The following is a 21,726-nucleotide window of genomic DNA, read 5'->3' on the forward strand; positions in this document are numbered from 1 at the left end:
TAAAACTGGGTATCTATTCCTTTGGACCCAGCAATACCACTATCAGATCTGCCTCCTAAGGAATAAAGGAAAAGAACTTCTAGGTTCTAAAATATTTATAGCAACTCTCTTTGTGGTGGCAAGAAAATGGAAACTGAGGGGATGTCCATCAATTGGAACATGACTGAACAAATTATGGTATATGATTGTGATGGAAAACTACTGTGGTATAAGAAATAATGAGCTGACTGATTTTTAGAAAAACTTGTAAAGACTGGCATGAAATAATGAAGAGTGAAATGAGCAGAAGCAAGAGAACACTGGAACCAGAAACAGCAATACTTTTCAAAGAACAACTAAGTTGCTTTTAGTAATATAAAAAAAAAAGCACACAGCGGAGAACAAAACTCAGAAAGACGTACAGAAGAGTGGGGTAGTTTTGAAAATGATATGTAGCATTTATTACATAATTTTTCAAAAAAAGTTAATGTGAAATGGAAATTCATGGCTTCATATGGAATGCTCCTTTTGTGTTGTGCTCTGCCCAGCACAACATTGGTTGGGTTTTTTTTTCTTTTTCAAAATGGATAAAAAAAATTTAAGAAAAAACCCAAACATCATTTTAATATTTTGACTTCATCTCGAGTCTAATATTAATTATTCTGCCACTCTTCCTAATACAAAGAAGTCCAGTCTGGGTGAGAGAGGCACTATGCCCAGAGGAAGAACTTCTTTATTTCACACTAAAGATCAGGGTCTCATTAGGTCAGAATGAACTAGAGAAGCTACACCCGAGGGGCGGCTAGGTGGTGCAGTGAATAGAGCACTGGCCCTGGAGCCAGGAGGACCTGAGTTCAAATCCTACCTCACACACTTAACACAAAAACTAGCCTAGTCACCATTAAGTGACTTAGGCAAGTCACTTAATCCCAGTTGCCCTACCTTCCCCCCTCCAAAAAGCAAGAAAAAAAAAAGCTACACCTGAGTTGAAATTGAAAGCACTGGAACTCCATGTCAAGGATAACTCGTCATTACCTAGCATTTGTTTTCTAGCAGTACTCTACTATTGTGGGGATGTGTACATTAAATATATATTAATATTAAATACATACTTGTGTGCATGTTATATGGATTGTATATAGACATACATATAGAAAAATCTGTATTTCACATGTATGAAAATAGCAGGGAAGGAACACAGATTAGGGGAGTGGCTTAAACTCTATTTCCTATATGATTTGGTGGATCCATGATTAAGACTGATATTAAAGAGAGACACAAGGTTTAGTATTTAATATTTATATGGTTTTGATTTTAATTATTTCAAATTTTATTCCATATTGTTTGTATTTGTTAATTGTGAGCTTTTAATTTAAAAAAAAATATATATATATATGTGCACATTTGCAATAAATTGGAAAATGATGATGGGGAAAGTCAGCTTCAGTTGTCTGTTGTGTTCTTTTTGGCAGAGGAAAGGGAAAGCAATTGGGGCTGTGACTTGCCCACAGTCACAGGGCTAGTAAGTGTTAAGTGTCTGAGGCTAGATTTGAACTCAGGTCCTCCTGACTCCAGGAACTCTATTCACTGTGCCACCTAGCCGCCTTAGTTGTTTGTTTTTTTAAAAAGATAATGTAACTCTTCTGCTGATACTTCTAATAAAAATGTTTGAATAAAGTGTAATGATACAGTGTCTTTTTTTTTTTAATTTGCAGAAACTTTGTGCAATAAAGCATCAAGAGGCAGTGTGGTAGTCAGGAAGACCTGAGTTTGAGGCCTGCTTTATAAACACACAATAGAAGCAAGACCACAAACAAATCTTAACCTCTCAGCTCCCCAACACAGCTAAGAATGAATTACTGATCAGTAGCCCATCTTCAGTGGTGAAAGGAAGCATTGAGAAATCTACCCAGTAATGAAATCACAAGTCCACACAAAAAACATCAAAAGTAACACAGTACATAAAAAAGTATATGAAACAATGTTAGCCCATTGTTTTTCTACTGTCAGAACACATATATTGGATCAGAGTTCATTTTAAAATCAAGTAAGTAAAACCTTACAATGTCAATGCAGTAATTTCCAAGGAAATTAACATTTTACAGAGATTACTCAATTCTCACAATATTGCTATGAAGTAAAGGAGACTATTTGCATTAAGGTAAAGTGCAGAAATGAAATACCCAGGAAACAGAGCTACAGAGTGTCCCACTTTTCCTCCCTTCACTATTATACAACAATAATCACCAATACAGCCTTGGAAGATCAAAAGATAAACAGTCATGACATTGGATATGTTTATCTTTCTGAAAAAAATACTGAGGTTTTTAAACTTTATGCACTTTATATGTGACATGTCCTCAATTAGTAAATCATCAGAATTTTATTTCACTAGAGACAAGTTCAGATAGGCATATATTCTTCAAAGCAAAAAAAAGTTCAAAATATCACTTTCATTAGAGTATTAGAAAGAAAGCTGTATTTACATTTTAAAAACATGACAAACAGCAAAGGCAGCAATACAGAATAGTATATTAATAAATAACTATACCATTTTTTTTTAAACCACATTTCTTTCAACCAGACCATTCTTGGTCTGTTTCATCTATGTTTGACTACACCATTAAAAACAGACATTTGTGAACAAGATTGTTGTAACAGGAAAAAAACAGCAAGCAATTTCCAGTTGAGTGTCCCTCTTGGTACAATCACAATGAAAGGTTTTTAGTCTCTAATCTGTGCGAGTCTGAAACTTCAATATTCAACTCATCTAGGAGTGACCGGGATCTAAGGTAACTAAATCACAATGCCCAACTAAAAAGCCAATTTAATACAGGTGTAAGACAGATTATCCAGTGTGGCTTTTTCCTAGTATCTAGGCATCTAAGAAATAAAAATAAAATATTAAAGGTGAAAAATGTTCAGAAAGATGCTAAATACATGTTTAATCAGAGTAAGCAGTCATCTTGAAAGAGCTCATCCAGGATATGATAAAACCTTAGCTGGAATGTAGTTTACCTTTTTAGTGATTCATGTCCCATCAGATACATCATTAGTTAAACACTGATTTCTCTCCAACTCTCTTTGTATCTTCCCTGAGAATCACAAACTTGGTTTATACTGATCATTGTCTTTATTTCAACATCATATACTAATGTTTTTTTAATTTTACAAAATTTATTTTCAATTTCAACATTTTAGGTCATATGCTACCAAGGTACAACAAAGACAACGCCTTAATCTTTTTTTTTTTTTTTGGAGGGGGGAAGGCAGGGCAATTGGGGGTTAAGTGACTTGCCCAAAGTCACACAGCTAGTGTTAAGTGTCTGAGGCCGATTTGAACTCAGGTCCTCCTGATTCCAGGGCCAGTGCTCTATGCACTGTGCCACCTAGCTGCCCCTGACAACTACTTAATCTTAACCGTATGTAACTGGCCTCCAAATCCTAATGTAGTATGGGTTTTTGTGCACAATGTATCTGATTTCCCAGCTTCTTTCACAGAGGGTGACATTCATTTACCTTGACCTTCTTATTTGGGGCCTAACGTCTTATATCTCAGTGGCTAGATCTGAAAAAAAAAAAATGTCACAGCCTCTTACAGTTCATTTTTCATAGTCTGAGGATTCTTCAAGTGAATAAAAGAAATCAAATCAAGGTACTCTTAATTTCAAAGAGGAAGACATAGTACCAATAAAGACTACATATCAAATGATGCCACCTTACGCTTTACTAGCAATGCAGGAATTCTCAACTCTTTTAACATTTATTTCTTCAGGTTCTCCAGAAGGTAGAAGGTCAAACAAGACTACATGTTCTTCATCTTGGCCATAAGTTCTTCCAAACTTTCCCCAGAATCTTCCACTGACTCCCCACCAGGCAGGGGATCTTCTGCCTGTTATCAAATTGGAAAAAAAAAATGAAAACAGATCATGCATTTCTTGCTGTTCAAGAATACATCACTAAAAGTTCTCACCTCAAATTATATAAATTCCACTGATTAAAAATACACCCACTTTTAAAAGAGACAAAAAAACCAAGTTCCATTACTGTCCCATCTATCTTTTGGAGGGGGTAAACAAAAACAAAAACGATCACATATTTTAACAAGTCATCAGATAATATGATATATTATAAAGGAAACATACACAATTACTTTCTCAAAATCAATAAACTTGAAAATACACTACATAAAAAACAAAATCATTTAAACCAGTATTAACTCCTACCTCACAATGAATGTAGTAAAAAAAAACAAAGTCTTTAAGGCAGAGTAGTGTTAAGGAGATTTATTTTTACTATGAAATATTATTAGAAAGCAAAAAATTTTCTTTTGACTAATAAAAGTTTTACAGGTTGTAGATTTTCAACAAATTTTTTTTTCATTTTTATTTTCAGTTCCAAATTCTCTCCCTCCCTCCACTCTCTCAAAAGGAAAGAACTACCATGCCCATTATATATATGAAGCTATGCAAAACATTTCCACATTCTGCTTGATGTGACCTTTTTTCCTAAACTGTGCCCATTTTTTAGAAGTACCTTTTTTGGAACTGTGTATGCCACTGTAATTCCCTCAGGCAAGTCAGGAACAGGACCAGAAGCATCTTGGAGCTCCTCTTCTGAAATCTCAGATACTAACTCGATACCTGAAGAATGACATCTGATGCTTATTTCTGAGTAGCTTACAAAAGCATGGATTACTTTAGCAACCACAAAATCCTAAAAGGGTTTCTTTGTGATAGATGGGGTTGGATTTCTGTTGTTACTGTTCAATTCTCGATTGAAGACCTACCCCAATCATTGTCCTCATGAAGTATTTCTTCTTCTTGTTGTTCAACAACCTCTTGTTTGGGCAGAGCGGCAACTTTTTTCTGCAGAAATTAAATATCAATATATTCCTTAGATTACTAGTCCTTATGAACTCTAGAACTAAGGAGTTTCAAATTCTGGTATAGAAAGTGATCAGCTTATATTGGCTTCTTTAGAAAAGATTTTTTTTAAGCCACTAAAGCAAATTTAAGAACACACCATAAATGTAATTAACTTCATTTTTTTTTTAATTGCTTTCGTTCAACAGCAAGCTCTTCTGTTCCGTTCTGTTCTGTTCCAGGACTCCAAACCTTATTAAACATCCCTCGGTTAATTCCAAGTTTTCAGCATCCGTTCTCTCCCTGTGAATGAACGCCCCCCAATGATCCTCAGGAACAAGACCTCACCTTGTACTCTTCCTGCTGCTTCCTGCAGTTTCTGTCATCACACTGAGGATTTGGCTTCATGGACATGGTGGGAAAGAAATCTTGCATCGCATTGTAACCCAGGTAAAAACTCACGGTACCAAAATTTAACAGAAACCTAGTTTTGGGAAGAAAAAAGTTGGGTTGAAGAAAGTATAAGCAATGCATAAACATATACACATACAGATGGGCCTGAGTTCATAGGACCATAAATGTAGGGCTAGAAGGAACCTCACTCAGAGACCATCTAATCTAATCTAATCCCCTCATTCTACAAATGAAGAAACTGAGGCAAGGGTAAAAGGTCTTTTATGACAGAATTTATAACTGAGTTTAAAGCACAAACTTTTCAAGCATTCATACATAGGCAAAGTTACTAATTATTCTTATATACTAAAGCAGATTATTAAAGTTTTCACATTGGAAATATATTTATTCATGTCAGTGTATTAGCAGGATGAAATAGTAATTTTAAAAAGTTATATGCAAGGAATTTTTTTATATGCTTTAAAAAGATCTGTGACTTTAGTCATGAAAAAAAATTTCCTCTCCCAAGGAAAAGTGGCACGTTTTCTGTACCTCTGAGTCCTAGAGGACCGCAGTTCAGGGTTTAGTTCAGGACGGAGACAGAGTTCTGCCTAACAGTCATGTGCTGTCATATTCATAGTAGCTTTTAAATGTATATAAAATGCAAAAGTACTTAGGTGAAGAGAAAAACTAGCAGGCCTAAGGGAAGGAAAAGCCACAAAATGCTGAATGGCCCATGACTCCAGGAAGGAAACGAGGATCAGGCACTACTCAAAAATTATCTAGTCCAGAAGTGGGTATACTCTGGATCTAACAGAAATTTAAGGTTGAAGGACACATGCTATGTTCAGGGAAATGGCTAAGTGGGAGCCAAACACAATCCTTTTTTTTTGCTTTTTGGAGGGGGAAAAGCAGGGCAATTGGGATTAAGTGACTTGCCCAAGGTCACACGGCTAGTTTTGTGTTGTCTGGGGCTGAATTTGAACTCGGGTCCTCCTGACTCCAGGGCCGGTGCTCTATTCACTGTGCCACTTAGCCGCCCCTACCATCCTTTTTAAAAAGGAACATGAGGGAATTTGGACAGGCAACTTTGACAATGAAACAATCCCCTTTCCAGTGTGACCTAACATGTTAAAGTAAGTTGACAACTAAATGCTTAACGCCTAAAGAAAGAAGTGGGTGTGGGATCAAGCTTTGAGATTCATCTGATATCAGGAACAACAGAGACTGGGCCTCTTTAAAGATTAAGTCCCAAAAGTGTGTAATGAGACCTTTAAGGGCCTAAGCAGACAAAGATTTTTGAATGCCAAACTACCAGCAGCTGAAGGGCCCTTTAAACATTAAAGTCCCTTGGGGAAAATGAATTCGGTTTTCCAGAGGGCTCCGAGTGTTTACTATTCTAAGCCTCTTTTTTGATACCTCTTAACCAGAGGCCACCAAATATTCTTCATGCTTTTCTTGATCATTTAGGGTCCTGGTATGAAGACCAGCTATTCTGTGTCCCTAACGAGGCCTACTCAAAGGCCCCACGCGGTGTTCTGGACCATGGCACATGGGCAGCATTTGTTGTTACTATTTTTTTCCAGCCTGCTTCCCTGAAGTCAGTTATTAGTAGCAGCAAATCTTCCACCCAATTTGTACTTCTAATTTCCTGGGGGCCTGGGAGTCATGAAAACCACTACCAATAGAATTATGTGTAAAATAAAGAATAAAGGAGCTCAGTGTGTGGGAGGGGTAGGAGAGGGGTAGGTTCGAACTCAAGGGAAGAAAAGTCTAATCACAAGTAAAGTGCATCTGCTTTATGAACTCTGACCAATCTGCAGACACTCATGGCTTACTTCCTGGTCCTTGCCTATGTTCTGGTGAAGAAAGTAAAAGGCTTACTATCATTAATAGTTGTTTTTTTTAACAACAATTTTTATTTAAGGAAAAGTGCGTCACCTGGTCACACTTAAAGAAGCAAAATCAATGCAACTCCAATGTCCATCAGCTACCCTGGACCATAGACTTATGAAGAAAACCAGTCTCTAGATGATTTTCCTATTCAGCTCAACTTTTCATAGACACTACTTATACACTTTCATACACAGGGCCATTCAGATATTTTTTCTAGCACTTACTTTAACACATTTTGTACAAGAATTCCAGCAACCACTCCCATAGTAGTGGGAAGACTGGCTGCACAAACTCCTTCCCTTTTTAGTGTCTTCTCATCAATATTTGCAGCAACTACCAGTGGAGGAGCGCACTTCAAGGAAAAGGGGAAAAAAAGGGAAGGTTATTTTAAAAGAATAAGAAAAAGTAAAAGAGATACCCAAATACAAATATATGAAATTAGAATGGCATTTTCTCTCTCCTCTGTCTCTACTTCTAACTTAACATTTCAAAACTTCTAGAACCTGAGGCAGCCAGGTAGCACAGAGAGTAAGAGCACCAGCCCCAGAGTAGGGATGACCTGGGATCGAATCCGGGCTCAGACACTCAGCACCCACCCAGAAATAACTGGCAGTGTAACCTTGAGCAAGTTACTTAACTCCAACTGCTTAAAAAAATTCTAGAACCTAAAAACAGACACCAAACAAGAGGAGTACATACCGCAAAACAAGCAGACTCCCCAGGAATGATAAGCTGTATGTGCCCTGAGACTGCATTTTCACTGACCCCAGATTCCATCCATGTTTGCCCAAGTTCATTACAAGCCTAAGTAGAATGAAGTCACAGCTGTGAATAAAAGACTAGAATTTACCACATAGGTTGTTTTCATGAAAAATGGGGATCTATATGCACGTGCCATATACATACATATTTTAAAATTAAATCAAGTTGTAAAAAGTTATGGTTTGAATTGATTACTATATTTAGTTTTTCCTCTCTATCAAAAATATTAGTATAATGCCCAATATGGTTTACTGAATTGTCAACACTTCCGAAATTACTGGTACATGTAAAAATCTTCTCTAAAAGAATTCTAGCAGCAATTAAGAAAATGATAATGCACTTTGCTAAAGGAAAAATATATTCTAATAATTCAACAGGAAAGGGTTCATGATATTGAGAAACCCCATCTTCATAGCATTTTGTACACTTCAAGATGTCAAGAAAATTCAAGTACTCACAGATAAGTACTACTGTGAAACAGCTCTATCAAAAAAATATATATATATCTTTTAAAAATAATACATCTGAAATATATTTGAAAGGAAAAGCAAGTTGTGCATAGTAGATGTGTAGTTTCATGTGAATGACATCTCTTTATTGCACTGTTATGGAAATGCTTGTTTTACTGCATACATTAAAAATAATAATACATCTGAGACGTATGTGTGAAAGTACACACACACACACATACATACACAAACACACACTCTCAGAAACAAAGGGTCTTCAACTGAATTGACTATTTTTGCTTAATCTACTAAGTACTATTGAGAACGTGCCACATATAGCAAAAAGCTAGAAAAATATTCATAGATTATGGGCATCTGAAAAAATTTCAAAAACAGATTAAGAAATAAATTTGGAAATAAAAAAATTTTAGAACACTTCAGAGTCAGGGCTTATACAAACTCATTTAATACTAAGATAGGAATTAAGACATATTAACAGAACACATATTACACCAAATGCATGTATTATCGTGTCCTATATGGACAGAATAAAGTACTCACTGTATTAATAGCCATCCGAGCTTCAAAATTGTCCACACAGCTCAGAACTAGGTCAACAGGTTTCCCACTTTCCATGCCACCATTACTAATCAAGAGAAAAAAATAAGAAAAAAAATGTTAACTAGATATAGAATGCAGACTCTTGTTATAATATTATAATGTCTATTATATGCCTATTATAATGTCCCATGTCATAGCTTAAAAAATAATTTCTGACTATAACTACAAACAAGAACTTAAAGAGGTGATATATGAATTTGGTCTTTCCTGTAAGGGTCATTTAAAGATAGGCCAAAAAATTATACAAGTTTTTTTTTTTTTAAGCATATATTGAGATCCTATCTGACTGTAAATAACTCAAAAGAAGATATTTTGAAAACAAGCACAAAACTAAATTTAAGTGGAAAAACATCAATGGAAGATTTCTAAATAAGCATATTTTACCTTATTCTATCCATGAAATGTTGAAAGTTGTCCACTGTGGTGATATTATAATTGTAAACTTCAAAATGAACATCAGGATTAATATTCCTTAAGGAGAAAAAAAGGAAATAATTACAATAAAACTCATCAGTAGGGGCAGAGAATAAAATGAAAATTTTTTTAAAAGGAGAACAGAGTTGGAAGACTCCAGAATATTTTGTACTAATTCAGAATTGGAAATGTTTATTTATAGTCATAAAAAAAAATCAGTCTTGCCATTCTTTTTCTCTCCCACCTCAGGTAGTGGTGAAACTACCAAATACAACAGTGAAAAAAAAAAGACCTTGTCAAAGTTAAAAAAATAACAAAACCAAACACATTTCACTAAAACTGGGATCAACTCAAATGGCAAAAAAGTCCTCCCTCTGCAAACTGAAATACAAAGCTGCTAATTCAATGAAATTCAGCAAGCATTTACTGGGTATCTGTTGAACTTGTTAAGCAGCAGCCACAGGAGGGTTTTTCTCGCTGACCATGAATCAAACCTATAGTTATAAATAAAACACCAGAGTCCACCCAGACACCAAGTGAATTTCTTCTACAAGACAAAGTCAGATGTCACTAAATAATGAATATTTCATTTCTATTCTACTAACCGTAAAGTATACTCTGCTGCTTGAACTTTGCTTAATCCCGCCTGGTGAGGCTGAAAGAAAAGTCTGTTCATGTTGGCCAGTTCCACTTTGTCATAATCAAACAGTAATAGCTAGAGATAACAAATAATATTTTTAATGAATAAACACTTCATTGGTAATTCATGTGTACAAAGTCAATCACAGGGTTAAAAATAAACCAAGTTTCATCAGATGTCAACAATATAAATAAATGATTATTCGTTTCTCGCTCAAAAAGTATTTAAGTGCCAATTTTTTATAAGATATTGTAGATACAAGAAAAATAAAATTAATTCTTCATCTTACATTTCAAACCCAAATAATACTACTAAAATGATAAATCAAGAAACATAAAGAAGATCAGTTCAAAATTCACTGCAAGTCCATAAGAATTTTCAGCAGGCCTTTGTCACAAGTGGAATCAATTTTATACCAGAGGTTATTTTCTATTTTGAGTACCACTTAGTCTTCTCAGAAAGTAAGAGCATAATGACAGACCTCTACCTTATTTAGAGGACACATCACCCCATGTCATTATGCATAAATAAAAGTTACCATAAGTTTCCATAATTAGCTACCTAAATCTTTAAGAGTTAGGTCAAGGGATGGCTAGGTGGCACAGTGAATACAGCTTCGGCCCTGGAGTCAGGAGGACCTGAGTTCAAATCCAACCTCAGACACTTAACACTTACTAGCCCTGTAACCTTGGGCAAGTCACTTAACCCCAAATGCCCTGCCATCTCCCCTCCAAAACGTGGAAAGAAAAAAAAGAGGTCTGTTCAAGTTCTTTTTCTCTGATATAAACAAACTGTATAGAATCAATCAGCTGTGGTGAAGTCTTTAGCTATAAGATGAAAACATGCACTACAATTTAAACTAAAATACACTTGCAGTTGTGTGTATGTGTACACACACACACACACACACACATTCAAATTTCCCATGTCGTGACTGAAAAAATTATTCTAAACTACAACTAAGACTTTAACCAATACAAAATCATTCTTCCTTGTGTGTGTGTGTGTGTGTGTGTAGGAGATATATTAAAAAAATAACTTGAAAAAAACAAAGGTGACAACAAAGCACATTTTAAAACCAATAATGAATATTTTAAAAAACTAGATCAACCTAATTTGAGGAAAAGGAGTTCTTCTCCCCACCTTTTTCAGATAACCTAATCATGTTTAGATATTAGAATAACAAATTAGAATAAAAAAAAAAAAGAACCCTGTTATAAACCAGAATACTATCACTCTCCAGATTCAAGAATAAGGAAAAGTAAAAGCCTGGACCAGAATTCACAGGGAGCAGATTTCTAACTGAATTCTGAGACCCCTCTATGAATCCCTCATTTTATTGGGTGATAATAAATTTAGATTCAGAAGGGACTTCAAAGGGCAAACCCTACGTTTTACAGATGAAGAAAATGAGACTCAGATGGGGTTAAGTAAGTTTGCCCCGGGTTACACAGGAAGTAAGGCACAAAGTTAGGATTTGAATCCACATTCTCTGACTCTAAATCTCATACTTTCAGTTGAAAAGGTTTGTTATTTGGTCGTTTGTTCATCTATTCTAACAGTTTACAAACAGCTTTTCCACAGTTCCTATCCCCAAGAATTAGTAAATGCTTCACACTGGTTCATATATTTCCCAGATAAGAACTTAGAGGTCCACTTCATCATTAGAGGAGGATATTTAGTTACAGATAGCTACCAAATGTTCAATATAGAAGGTGATGTCACTGCAGAAATAAAATTTAATTTAAGACAATGAAGTAGCCTCAGTTTCAATGGCACCATAACTCCCTCCACTAACAGTGAACAACTCTTCCATATTTCAAGAGGAACAATGGTCAAAAATATTAGTCCTTGGTGGCCAATTTTATGACAATGAGTATTCTACCAAACAGGGAAGCAGCCAACTTCATTGGACCCGCCCAGTTTTACACTTCACTGGCCCAGCATCTGAGAACATAGGCTCACTTCACACCATAATTTAACACTAGATTAGTACTTGAATAATATATGCCTATTTCAAAAGCTTTAACTTATTTCAAGTATGGGGGGGTACATGTATGCATGTGTATGTGTGTATGTGTGTGTGTGAATGTCATGTTGACAGTACCTATGTTTCTCCAGGAGTAAATGGTTCATCATGTGATAAATAGAAAAGCATCTTTTACCTTACCAATGCCACATCTGGTTAGCATTTCAGCAGTTACGCTACCAACTCCACCAACACCTACTACTGCTACAGCAAAGGTACGGATTTTCTGTGAAAAGTACATTAAAAAATATTCTAATCAGTATACTTCATAAAATTGCCAGAAATAATTTTGGGCTTGAAATTTTCAAAAATGTCAAATAAACACCATACCTCATAATCCTTCACAATTCCCATTCGTTTCAATGCCATCAGGCGACTTAAAGGCAAAAGAAAAAATGATTTTTAAAAATCACCAAAAACATTTTAAGCTTAGATCTGTTGCACAGTACTGACAGCTAGACACAAAAAACTATTAAGACTGCAGGCTAGTCTTAATGGTAAAAGTAAAGATTACAGATGGACAGTTTGCATGCTGCTCTGGTGTCCACAAAACATTTAGAAACAACAAAAACACAAACCAGGGATGTGGGTATCATGGAAAGTGTTGGCTGTGGAGTCAGAAGACCTGGGGTCTGAGCTTTATTACAGTGTGATCTCAGGCAAGCCAGTAAACTCTTCTGAGCCCCAGTTCCTCGTCTCTCAAACCAGAGGGTTGGACAAGATGACCTCAAGCTCCCCTCCAGCTCTGGACAGGAGTGGGGAACCTTCCGCCTCAAAGGCACTTGTGGCACTCTAGGTCCTCAGTGTTGCCCTTTGACTTCAAATTCTGTCAAAGGGCTACACTTGAAGACCTAGAGGGCTATATGTTTCCCAGCCCTGCTAAGGATTTAAAGACAGGATAATGTGATGATCTCTATCATACGATGAGATGCCGCCACTGAGGAGATCAAGCCTTTTGCCTTCTTAAGAGCAAGAGGAAGTTATAAGTGTTCAATGTTTAGGTACAATAAGACAAATGTGAATTTCATTACTCTTTTTCTAACTATTTTTATCAAAGTTTTTAACACTTAGTAAGATGACTGAAATTATACATCAGTTAGTCAGGCCATAATGTACCCCTTTTTCTCTTCAGTTTGCACCTTCAGCTCTCACCCATTTTCCCTTTTACAATTCATAAAATCATTTCAGTAACAGGAGGCAGTTTAGCAATCAAAGGAAAATCCAGTGTTGTATTTTTTTGCTAATTGTTTTATTCATCTTCTTTCCTAATCTAGATCCTAAGGTCCTTGAGAGCAGGTCTTAGGCATCCTTGCTTTCTGGTACCCTTGACGCACAGTGCTGTAACTACACTAATCCTTGCAAAGGGCAGATTGTACAGAGAAGTCCTGGAGAGTAGCCTGAGGGCATACTGGTTTACTCTTTTGCCAGTAGCAACACAAGAGGCAGAGGCAAGATTTGAACCTGGCTTTTCTTTCCGTCTTTAAGGCTAAGAAGTCAGCATGTACTGGGACTTGAATAACCAGGTCATCCTGATTTAGAAGAACAAAAATTTTAAGAAGCAGTCAGATTTGTGTTCTGAAATTTTCAGTGACAAAAGCATTGCTAAAATTAAAAGGTTATTTTTCTTTACAAAGAGAAACAAAGATTACAGTAATGGGAAATGAAAAACCCAAAAGTTGTTATTTAAAGGGGGAAGGTTTCATTCTTGAAAGACAGACTTTCCTCTGAGAAAAATGTAGAAAACTAAAGATTCATCTGAATGCTAAGCATTAAATTATTTATCAAAGAAGCCTGATCTAATCTCAAAAAATTAATCTAATCTCTAATCTCAAAAGCCACCTTGAATACTCCTGGAAAGCAGGGGCTCTGCCTTATGATTTTATCTCCTAAGCCCCGAGCACAGTACAAATAGTAGGTGAGTAAATGATCAAGGGCAACCTCTTTATGCTACATCAGTGAAAAAGGGAGGATCAGAAGGATGGGTGAGCCTGCCTAAGGCCCCAAGGGAGAGGTAGCAGGCCCGGCATCGGGCGGGGTTCACAAGTACAGGCTTCCCTCCCTTTACTCCCCCCAAAGGCCCGAGGGGCAGCGCCGGAGCCAGACCTCTCAGCAGAAGGGGCGCGCCCCTCGGCTCACCAGGCGATCTCTCACGGAGTCTGGGGCTGGGCAGGAGTGACTGCGGATCTCCGGCCCAGGGCGGTGGGGTCGGGGAGGGGGGACCCTAATTCCGGTAAAATATGCCGCCAAACACGGAAAGGTTTCCCACGACCTCCTCTGTACATGGGCACACTCCCGTTCGCCTTCTCAGAGGGGACTGAAGGGGCTGGAGGGGAATCCGAGACTCAAAGTTTTAACAAATGAGTGTTTAAAACGAGCTAACGAGCTCATTTTTTTGGACAACAGGCACAACCGGGGCTGGGCGCCCCGCGAAGCCCCCATCTGGAGCCGAGCAGGCCGGATCCTCGCCGGGACCGGCTCATTAAAGCTCTTTTTACGCCTGGGAGGACCGGGGGACCGGGCGCCCGCAGATCTGGTGTGAAACTAGAGAAATGCTCCGGCGCGGCGATCCGGACGTCCGGCGGCCAGGCGCGCGCCAGCTGGGAGCAGGCCTCGGCCGCGCTCACCTGTACGGGTTGGAATCCACCACCTCCGGGCTCATCTTGTCGATGCGGGCTCGGCCTCCTCCGCCACCGCCCACGTCCCCCCCGGCGCTGTCCCCTGGAGCCCGCCGGCTGCGCTCCAGCGCCAGCTCCTGCTCTAGCTCCTGCACCCGCCGCCGCAGCCGCTCCGCCGTCTCGGCCGAGGAGGAAGCCATGTCCGGGGCCTGGGCCTCGGCCGCCCCTCGTCCAGGCCTCCGCCTCCCCCGCCGCCGCCGCCGCCCCACGCTGCTGCTCCGCGAGCCAGGCCCGCGCCGCAGACAGGAGAGCCGAGCCGGAAAGCGCCCACTCCGGGCCGGACCGACACGTCGCCTCGGCTCCCCAATGCCGTTTCCGGTGTGCTACAGCCATCGCCTTCCCTCTGCCACGCTTCCTTCCTGCCCCTACCCCTCCACCTCTCCGGGCGCGCAGAGCGGACAGGACCGGAACCGTCTATCCTCAGCATCTGCGTTCCCAGATGGTCCTTTTGGGAGGGACCAATTGGCTTTCCGGTTTCCAGTGAATTAAGTTGGAAAGGAGGGATGGTGTGACTTCTTTCACCTCATTCAAGCGGCCATCCTTTCTTTAAAAGACCCAGTCTAATCATCTGGGACCAGAGGAAAGCAGAGGCTGTTCTTAAGCCAACCACCACAGACGGAGAACGGCGGCGCCGCCGTTGCTAGGCAACCGCTTTGTGAGCCAATCGCGGGCGAGAGCGAGCGAGCCCCACCCCCAAAGGCTGAGTCCTGAGCGGAAGTGATCCGAAGGACCGGCCCAGAATCCCGCCCCGGCCGCCCCGCCCCCGGGGGCGTGTCTTACGCCTTACTCATTGGCGGTTCAGCCCCGCCCCCATGGGCTGCGTCCTGTTGCACGTGGCGAGGATGGGAAGGCCCGGTCCAAGCCCCGCCCTCGACACGACACGCCCCCCGCCCCAACCTCCCACGCCCCGCGCCACACCCCGAGCAGCCCTCCGACCGGCAAACTTTGAGCTGAAGCACTTGGTCTTGGGTCACTTACTGTCTAGGCGACTGGGTTGGCGGCGGCGGTGGCGGCAGCTGGACATGGCTCCCGAAGCGTTTAGCGAACCCGACACGGGCGAAGTCCTGCCCCAGCACAGGCTTGACCAGAGGTCCCTGAAGGACTACCTGAGCCTGCACTTGCCTGGCTTCCAAGCCGAGCCCACTGTGCCCCTGAAGATCTCCCAGTACAGGTAAGGGAGGAGGCTGTCGCGCAGCGCCTCACCCCCCCACCGCCACAGCCGGGCGGGGCCTCCTGCCCCTTAATCCCTCCGGACCCCTGTAGCGGCAAGCACCCCAAGGGTCCTCAGGGTTTGCCGCCACCACAGGTTCTTGGATCTGCTTTGTTAAAGGAAAGCAACTCAAAATGGGTTAACAAGCTTACTTTAATCAGTCAGACATATATCGTTTACCTTGTTCAGGGGAAAAGTCGGCACCCCGAACTTCAAAGTATACAGGCAGAATTATCAAGACATTAACAGATCAAGTAGACAGCTTTCCAAACTGTCCAACCATTACATCCATACCCAGTCAACATCTGGGTTTTTCAAAGCGGGGGACTAGAATTCAGATCAAATTACAGAATACTTCTCAAAGTGAGTCCCAAAACAAAGCTACACATCAGGGCTTATATAGCCTTCTCCTGGCTCAGAGAATGTAACAACCTTATTGACTCACTGGCCAATCAAGAAGTATCTACTGAAAAACAAGCCTCCCTCCCCAGGCTTCTGGTGCACTTTAGCCTAGGGGCAGGGAAGATCTTCCAAATTTGTATTCCCATTACAACTCCCAAGAGCGCAGTGGCTCTTCCGCGGAAGGCAAGATGAGAGCTTAGTTCTAACTAGAAGATGAAGAACGATCTCGCCCGAAGAAGTCCATTCTAGCAAACTCTGAAATGGGGGTTCCGAACCCGAGGTCCTTGGACCCACTGCCTCAAATAGCTCTAATTGTTAAGTTTTTCGTAACATAAAATCTCCCAATTTTCACCTGTTCTCTTAGTTCTGTCCTCTGGGAGTAAACAGAATAAACCCAACCCGCTTCCAGATGACAGCCCTTCAGATACTTGAAGACAACTATGAAATCATCTCCTTAAGTTTTTTATTCTCCGGGTTAAGCATCCCCAGTTCCTTCAACCAAACTTCATCATTGCCTTGACACAAATTAAGTTTGCAGTCTTCCAAAACTCCCAGATCTTTTTTATTCTACTGTCTTCACTAGTCATCTTTGACTCCCTTATCTCACTTCTGATTCAGTCAATTGCCAAATTCTGCATTCCCAGTTGGAGATTATAAGTGAATAAATCTTAATCAACCATTTCATTTTACATTTAGAATTGAGGAATCAAAGAGGTCCCAAGGTTATTCAATGAGAAAATGGCAGAACCTGGACATGAATGAATGAAAAATAGTAAGGATTGTCTATATGTTTGAGCTCTAGGGATAGACACCTAAGAGAAGATATTCTGTAGCCCAGGAGGTTTTGTTTGAATAGGAAAAGATAGAACATATAGAAGAGTGGTAGTCAGAGAGGAGTATTGTGATTTGGAAAGTTTCAAGGAAATGATCTATGGGGACTAGCAAGGCAGTATAGGTACAGTCCAGCCCTCTCCTCTGACCGCTACAAAAAATACATAGAAGGTAGCAGACCAAGTAGTGATTGGGAAATCCAAGCACAAACAACAGTGAGTCATTTTTCTTGCCCGTGATCATGAATTAAACTTTCAGATAACTAGTCAGGAATTTTAGGAGAGGGGATCATGAATTATTTTTTTTTTTTTGCTTTTTGGAGGGCAATTGGGGTTGAGTGACTTGACCAAGGTCACATGGCTTGTTGTGTGTGTGTGTGTGTGTGTGCGCGCGTTAAGTGACTGAGGCCGGCTTTGAACTCAGGTCCTCCTGATTCCAGGGCCGGTGCTCTATTCATTGCCACCTAGCTGCTCCAAGGGATCATGAATTCTTACATGTATTGCCTGATAAGGGCAAGAGCTTTGGACTGGGACTAGACCCGTGGTTTTGTCACTCTGAGCCTGCAACATCTTTGTACTAGCTAACAGAGGCCATCAGCTGCCTGCTGCAGTTATGCCTACAGTCCATACCACATTTGTGGTGCCCACACCCTGATAAGGTTCCTAGGCTGCAAAGCTTGGGTGCAGGAGCACAAGTGTCAGACCATGTTGGAGACACAGTACGAAATTCAGAGCTCCCTGGCATGGGCCAGCCATGAGAAGCAAGCGCTCAGTACCTGGAGGACACAGCGGCAGAAGCCTGGATAATACAAACTAAAGCCATTCTCTAGAAGTGTGAAGATTGCGGCCCTGACAACATCTCCCAGACCTAAAAGCAGGGCTTGCAGAACTGGCAAACGAAAGCAGCACTGATGATCAAGAGTTATCGTAGAGAAAGAGGCAATCAAGGCACAAATCTAGAAGACATAGTTCCAGATCATCTGTAAGCAAATTTTTATTAACTTATTTTAAACTTAAATACACAATAAGAAAAGAAAAAGAAACATTGTAGACTTAAATACAAAAGAAGAAAAGAAAAAATACTGCCCTGTGCACAGCAGAGCTTAAGAGAGAATTACACCTTTTCTTGGTATCATTTTGTTCTCTGCTGTGCACTTTTTACTTTGTTCTCCCCTGCTCCCCCAAGAAAGCTACAGTTGAGCACAGATATGTATGTATGTGTATATGTATGCACACATACATTCATACACTTACATACGCATACATATACTTAAATATCTATAATCACACTCATGTATATACATTTGTATGCATCTTTGTAAGACTGTACTATACTTATTGGTCCTCTGTTTCTCTGAGAGTGGATAACATCTTCCTTCATCAATCTAAGTCTTTCCATATTTTTCTAAGTCAACCAACTCGTCATTTCCTACACCACAACAATATTCCAACCTTATACTGTATAGATTCAGTTGTATATTCTGTCCCAGATTCTCTCCCTCCACCCATTGAGAAGGCAAGAAATACAAAAGCCCACTATAAATATGAAGTCATGCAAACAAACATGCTTCAGTCTGTACACTGAGTCCATTGGTCTCTAGCTGGTGGTTGATGGCATTTTTCATCTAGTCCTTTGAAATTGTGGTAGATCACTGTTAATTAGTTACTAAGTTTTTCAAAGTTGACTGTCTTTACAATATTGCTGTTAACTGTATAAATTTTTCTGCTTCTCCTCACTGCATTTTGCTCCAGTTCATCTAAGTCTTCCAAGGTTTTTCTGAAACCATCCTCTTTATTTTTTACATGACACTAAAATTCCATCACACTCATATGCCATAACTTGCTTGACCATTCTCCAATTAACAGGCACCTCATTTTCCAATGCTTTGCCAAAGCAAAAAGAATTACTACAAATATTTTTGTATGAATGAGTCCTTTTCCTTTTTCTTTGATCTCTTTAGGGGTACAAGTCTAGCAGCAGTATTGCTGGGTCAGAGGATGTGAAAAAGAGTTATTTTGGGTAAAGTTTTAACTGCTTTCCAGACTGTTTTAATGATTACTGTTTTGTTGTGTAGTTGGAGAATTGGTGCTGCTAGGTTCCATTCTTCACTATTCCTCCCTCCATTATTTTCCTTGAGATTCTTGACCTTTTGTTCCTCCAGATAAATTACCAATTTTTTTAGTTCCATTAATAAATACTTTTGGCAGTTTGGTGTGGAACTGAATAAGTAAATTAATTTAGGTAGTACTGCCATTTTTGCTATATTGGCTCAGCCTGCTCATGAAAAATCAGTATTTCTCCAATTATTTATTGTGTAATTGTTGGGTATTGTTGTGCAAATGCAGTGTGGTCACATTCATACAGTTCCTTTTTGTGTCTTAGTTATTTTAAATGGAATTTCTTTTTCTCTCTTCTTGTTGGATTTTATTTGGCAATATGCAGAAATGCTAATGATTTGTCAGTCAATTGTGTATTCAGCAACTTTGCTGGTTGTTGTTCCCAGATAATTTGCAGTTGACTCTAGAGTTCCCACAAGAAACCATCATATAATCTGTAAAATGCCATGATTTTTTTTCTCCTCTATGACAATGTTTATTCCCAGTGTTTCTTTTTCGTATCTCTATAGTTAACTTTTCTATCAATATATCAAATAGTAATGGTGATAAAGGGCATACTTGCTTTACTTTTGATCTAATTGGAAAGGTCTCTGATTTATCTCCATTAAGTACAAAACTGACTCTAGGTTTTAGGTAAATATATAACACATAAAAAGAAGCTGAAAAGCATGAGGGGCAAAGAAGAGAAGGGGAGAAGGATACCTGGTAGGGGGGCCATGATGAAGCTGGGTGGGAAATGACACAGGGGCTGCCTTAGGCACTGTCCTTAAATGGAGAATCTGAGAGGACCTCTCTGATGTCTTCTCTTACCTTTTCACTGAGAAATGCCCCAGGGTTAGGGGATATTGAAAGAGGTGTGAGTTTCATATAAAAAAACAAACCAACCAACTATTTCTTGTCCCATAGAGCCATTAACTAGTTATTTTAAATAGTCTAAAACAATATTGATTAATATGACTGACATATAGTGTAGTTTTCCTATTTTTCTCTTTTGATTAAATCTATTTTAGCTTTAACTTTGTCTGAGGTCATTACTTTTTCTAACAAATTCTACTCCTGACCCTTATTTTATGTTTGTGTGTATCTCTTATTTCCTGTCCTTCCTGACTCCTCTACTTTACTTCTAGTCACTACTTTGCTCCCCTATTATTTAACCTATCCTCCCCATCCCCCCCACCCCAGCAAGATTCCTTCTTTATCCTCTCCCCCTACCCTTTTCCCTTACCCTCTTGTTTCTATCTAAATTTAGAAGATTTTTATGCTTTTCCAAATATATGTTATTCCCTCTTTATTCCATTCCCATTTATTTACACATCCTTCTATACCCCCCATCCTATTCCCTCACCCTCTTATTCCTTTATAAATTTAGAAGACTTTTATTCCTTTCTAAATGTATATATTGTTCTCTCTTTAATCCAGATCTGATGTGAGTAAGGTTTCCTCTAAAAATCCCTCCCTTATCCTCTTCCCTCTTCCCTCTCCCCACAGACTTTCATTCTTAGTTTATAAGACTTTTATAACCCTTCTTTTATAACTTATAACTTTTATAACCTAGAATATTGTTCACTCTTTAAGCCATTCCTGATGAAAGTAGGGTTCCAAAACTACCAACCCTCCTCCTCCACTTAATTCCTCTGTGTCAATTCTTCATTTGGTGCATCATTTGTATAAGATAATTAACTCTTTTTACTTTTTCCTAAACAGTTTTACGTTTTAGAATCACATCATACTCAGGCCTACCCCAATCTTTCTTTTGAACTACCCAGTTACTAATAACAATCTTAGACATACATTTTATATTTCCTCATATAAAAAGTAGTCTGTCCTTATTGAGTCCCTTGTAATTAGTCTGATATGTACCTAATATTTCTCTTGGATCGTGTAAGTCAAATTTTCTATTAAGTTCAGGGTTTTTGGTTTTTGTTTTTTTTTTTGGCAACAAAATATTGAAAGTCTGGCAATTCATTAAATATCCATTTTTTTCACCAAAGATTATGCTTAACTTTGCTGGGTATGATATTTTTTGACCACAACCCCAGTTCTTTTACTCTTCACTGCATATTGTTCTAAGACCTGTGGTCTTTTAATATCACTGCTGTTAGACTTTGTGGTGGCTCTACCATATTTGAATTGTTTTTTTTCTTGTTGCTTATAATATTTTCTCCTTGAACTGGGGGTTTTAGAATTTGATAATGTTATTCCTGTAGTTTTTCCTTATAGGATCTCTTCCAGGTGAGGATCAGTGGTTTTTTTTTTCCTATTTCTACTTTTCCCTCTTGTGCTAATGCTTCAAGACAGTTTTCTTTAATTATTTCTTGTATTATTGTATCAAAATTCTTTTTATTAATTTTGGCTTTCATGTAGTCCAGTTATTCTTATGTTTTCTCTTCTTGATCTCTTCTACAGATCAGTTTTTCTAATGAGATGCCTCACATTCTCTTCT

General features: G+C 39.2%; 3 protein-coding genes across 3 annotated transcripts in view; 1 reads left to right on the forward strand and 2 right to left on the reverse strand.

Annotated features, from left to right (window-relative positions):
- The window catches only part of ACKR4 (atypical chemokine receptor 4), a 781,696-nt gene that overhangs the window by 696,709 nt on the left and 63,261 nt on the right, over positions 1 to 21,726 (reverse strand). The window lies entirely within an intron of this gene.
- Positions 1,923 to 14,919, reverse strand: UBA5 (ubiquitin like modifier activating enzyme 5). Its single transcript, XM_069088378.1, has 12 exons — positions 14,673 to 14,919; positions 12,379 to 12,424; positions 12,185 to 12,274; positions 9,985 to 10,094; positions 9,350 to 9,436; positions 8,906 to 8,990; positions 7,833 to 7,937; positions 7,358 to 7,485; positions 5,193 to 5,328; positions 4,769 to 4,847; positions 4,516 to 4,622; positions 1,923 to 3,871 (listed from the first exon to the last, which is right to left on the reverse strand). Exons 1-12 carry the CDS (start codon positions 14,861 to 14,863, stop codon positions 3,785 to 3,787), a joined length of 1,251 nt encoding a protein of 416 aa, XP_068944479.1. The 5' UTR covers positions 14,864 to 14,919; the 3' UTR covers positions 1,923 to 3,784.
- ACAD11 (acyl-CoA dehydrogenase family member 11) overlaps positions 15,049 to 21,726 on the forward strand; it is a 100,108-nt gene continuing 93,430 nt past the window's right edge. Inside the window, exon 1 of the mRNA XM_069088377.1 lies at positions 15,049 to 15,894. Coding sequence (XP_068944478.1) covers positions 15,536 to 15,894 — 359 coding nt within the window. The 5' untranslated portion in view covers positions 15,049 to 15,535. The remainder of the gene's footprint in view (positions 15,895 to 21,726) is intronic.

This window comes from Petaurus breviceps, unplaced genomic scaffold (assembly GCF_028583685.1).
Source record: "Petaurus breviceps papuanus isolate PSGF00001 unplaced genomic scaffold, PetGlider_PUasm1.0 185, whole genome shotgun sequence".
NCBI lineage: Eukaryota > Metazoa > Chordata > Mammalia > Diprotodontia > Petauridae > Petaurus > Petaurus breviceps.

Excerpts from the sequence above, each read along its gene's own strand:
- UBA5 (XM_069088378.1), bottom strand. The coding sequence starts at position 14,863 with ATGGCTTCCTCCTCGGCCGAGACGGCGGAGCGGCTGCGGCGGCGGGTG. Across the intron at positions 4,848-5,192 it reads AGCAGCAGGAAGAGTACAAG|AAAAAAGTTGCCGCTCTGCC; the intron begins GTGAGGTCTTGT and ends TAATTTCTGCAG. Across the intron at positions 4,623-4,768 it reads TCATGAGGACAATGATTGGG|GTATCGAGTTAGTATCTGAG; the intron begins GTAGGTCTTCAA and ends GTCATTCTTCAG.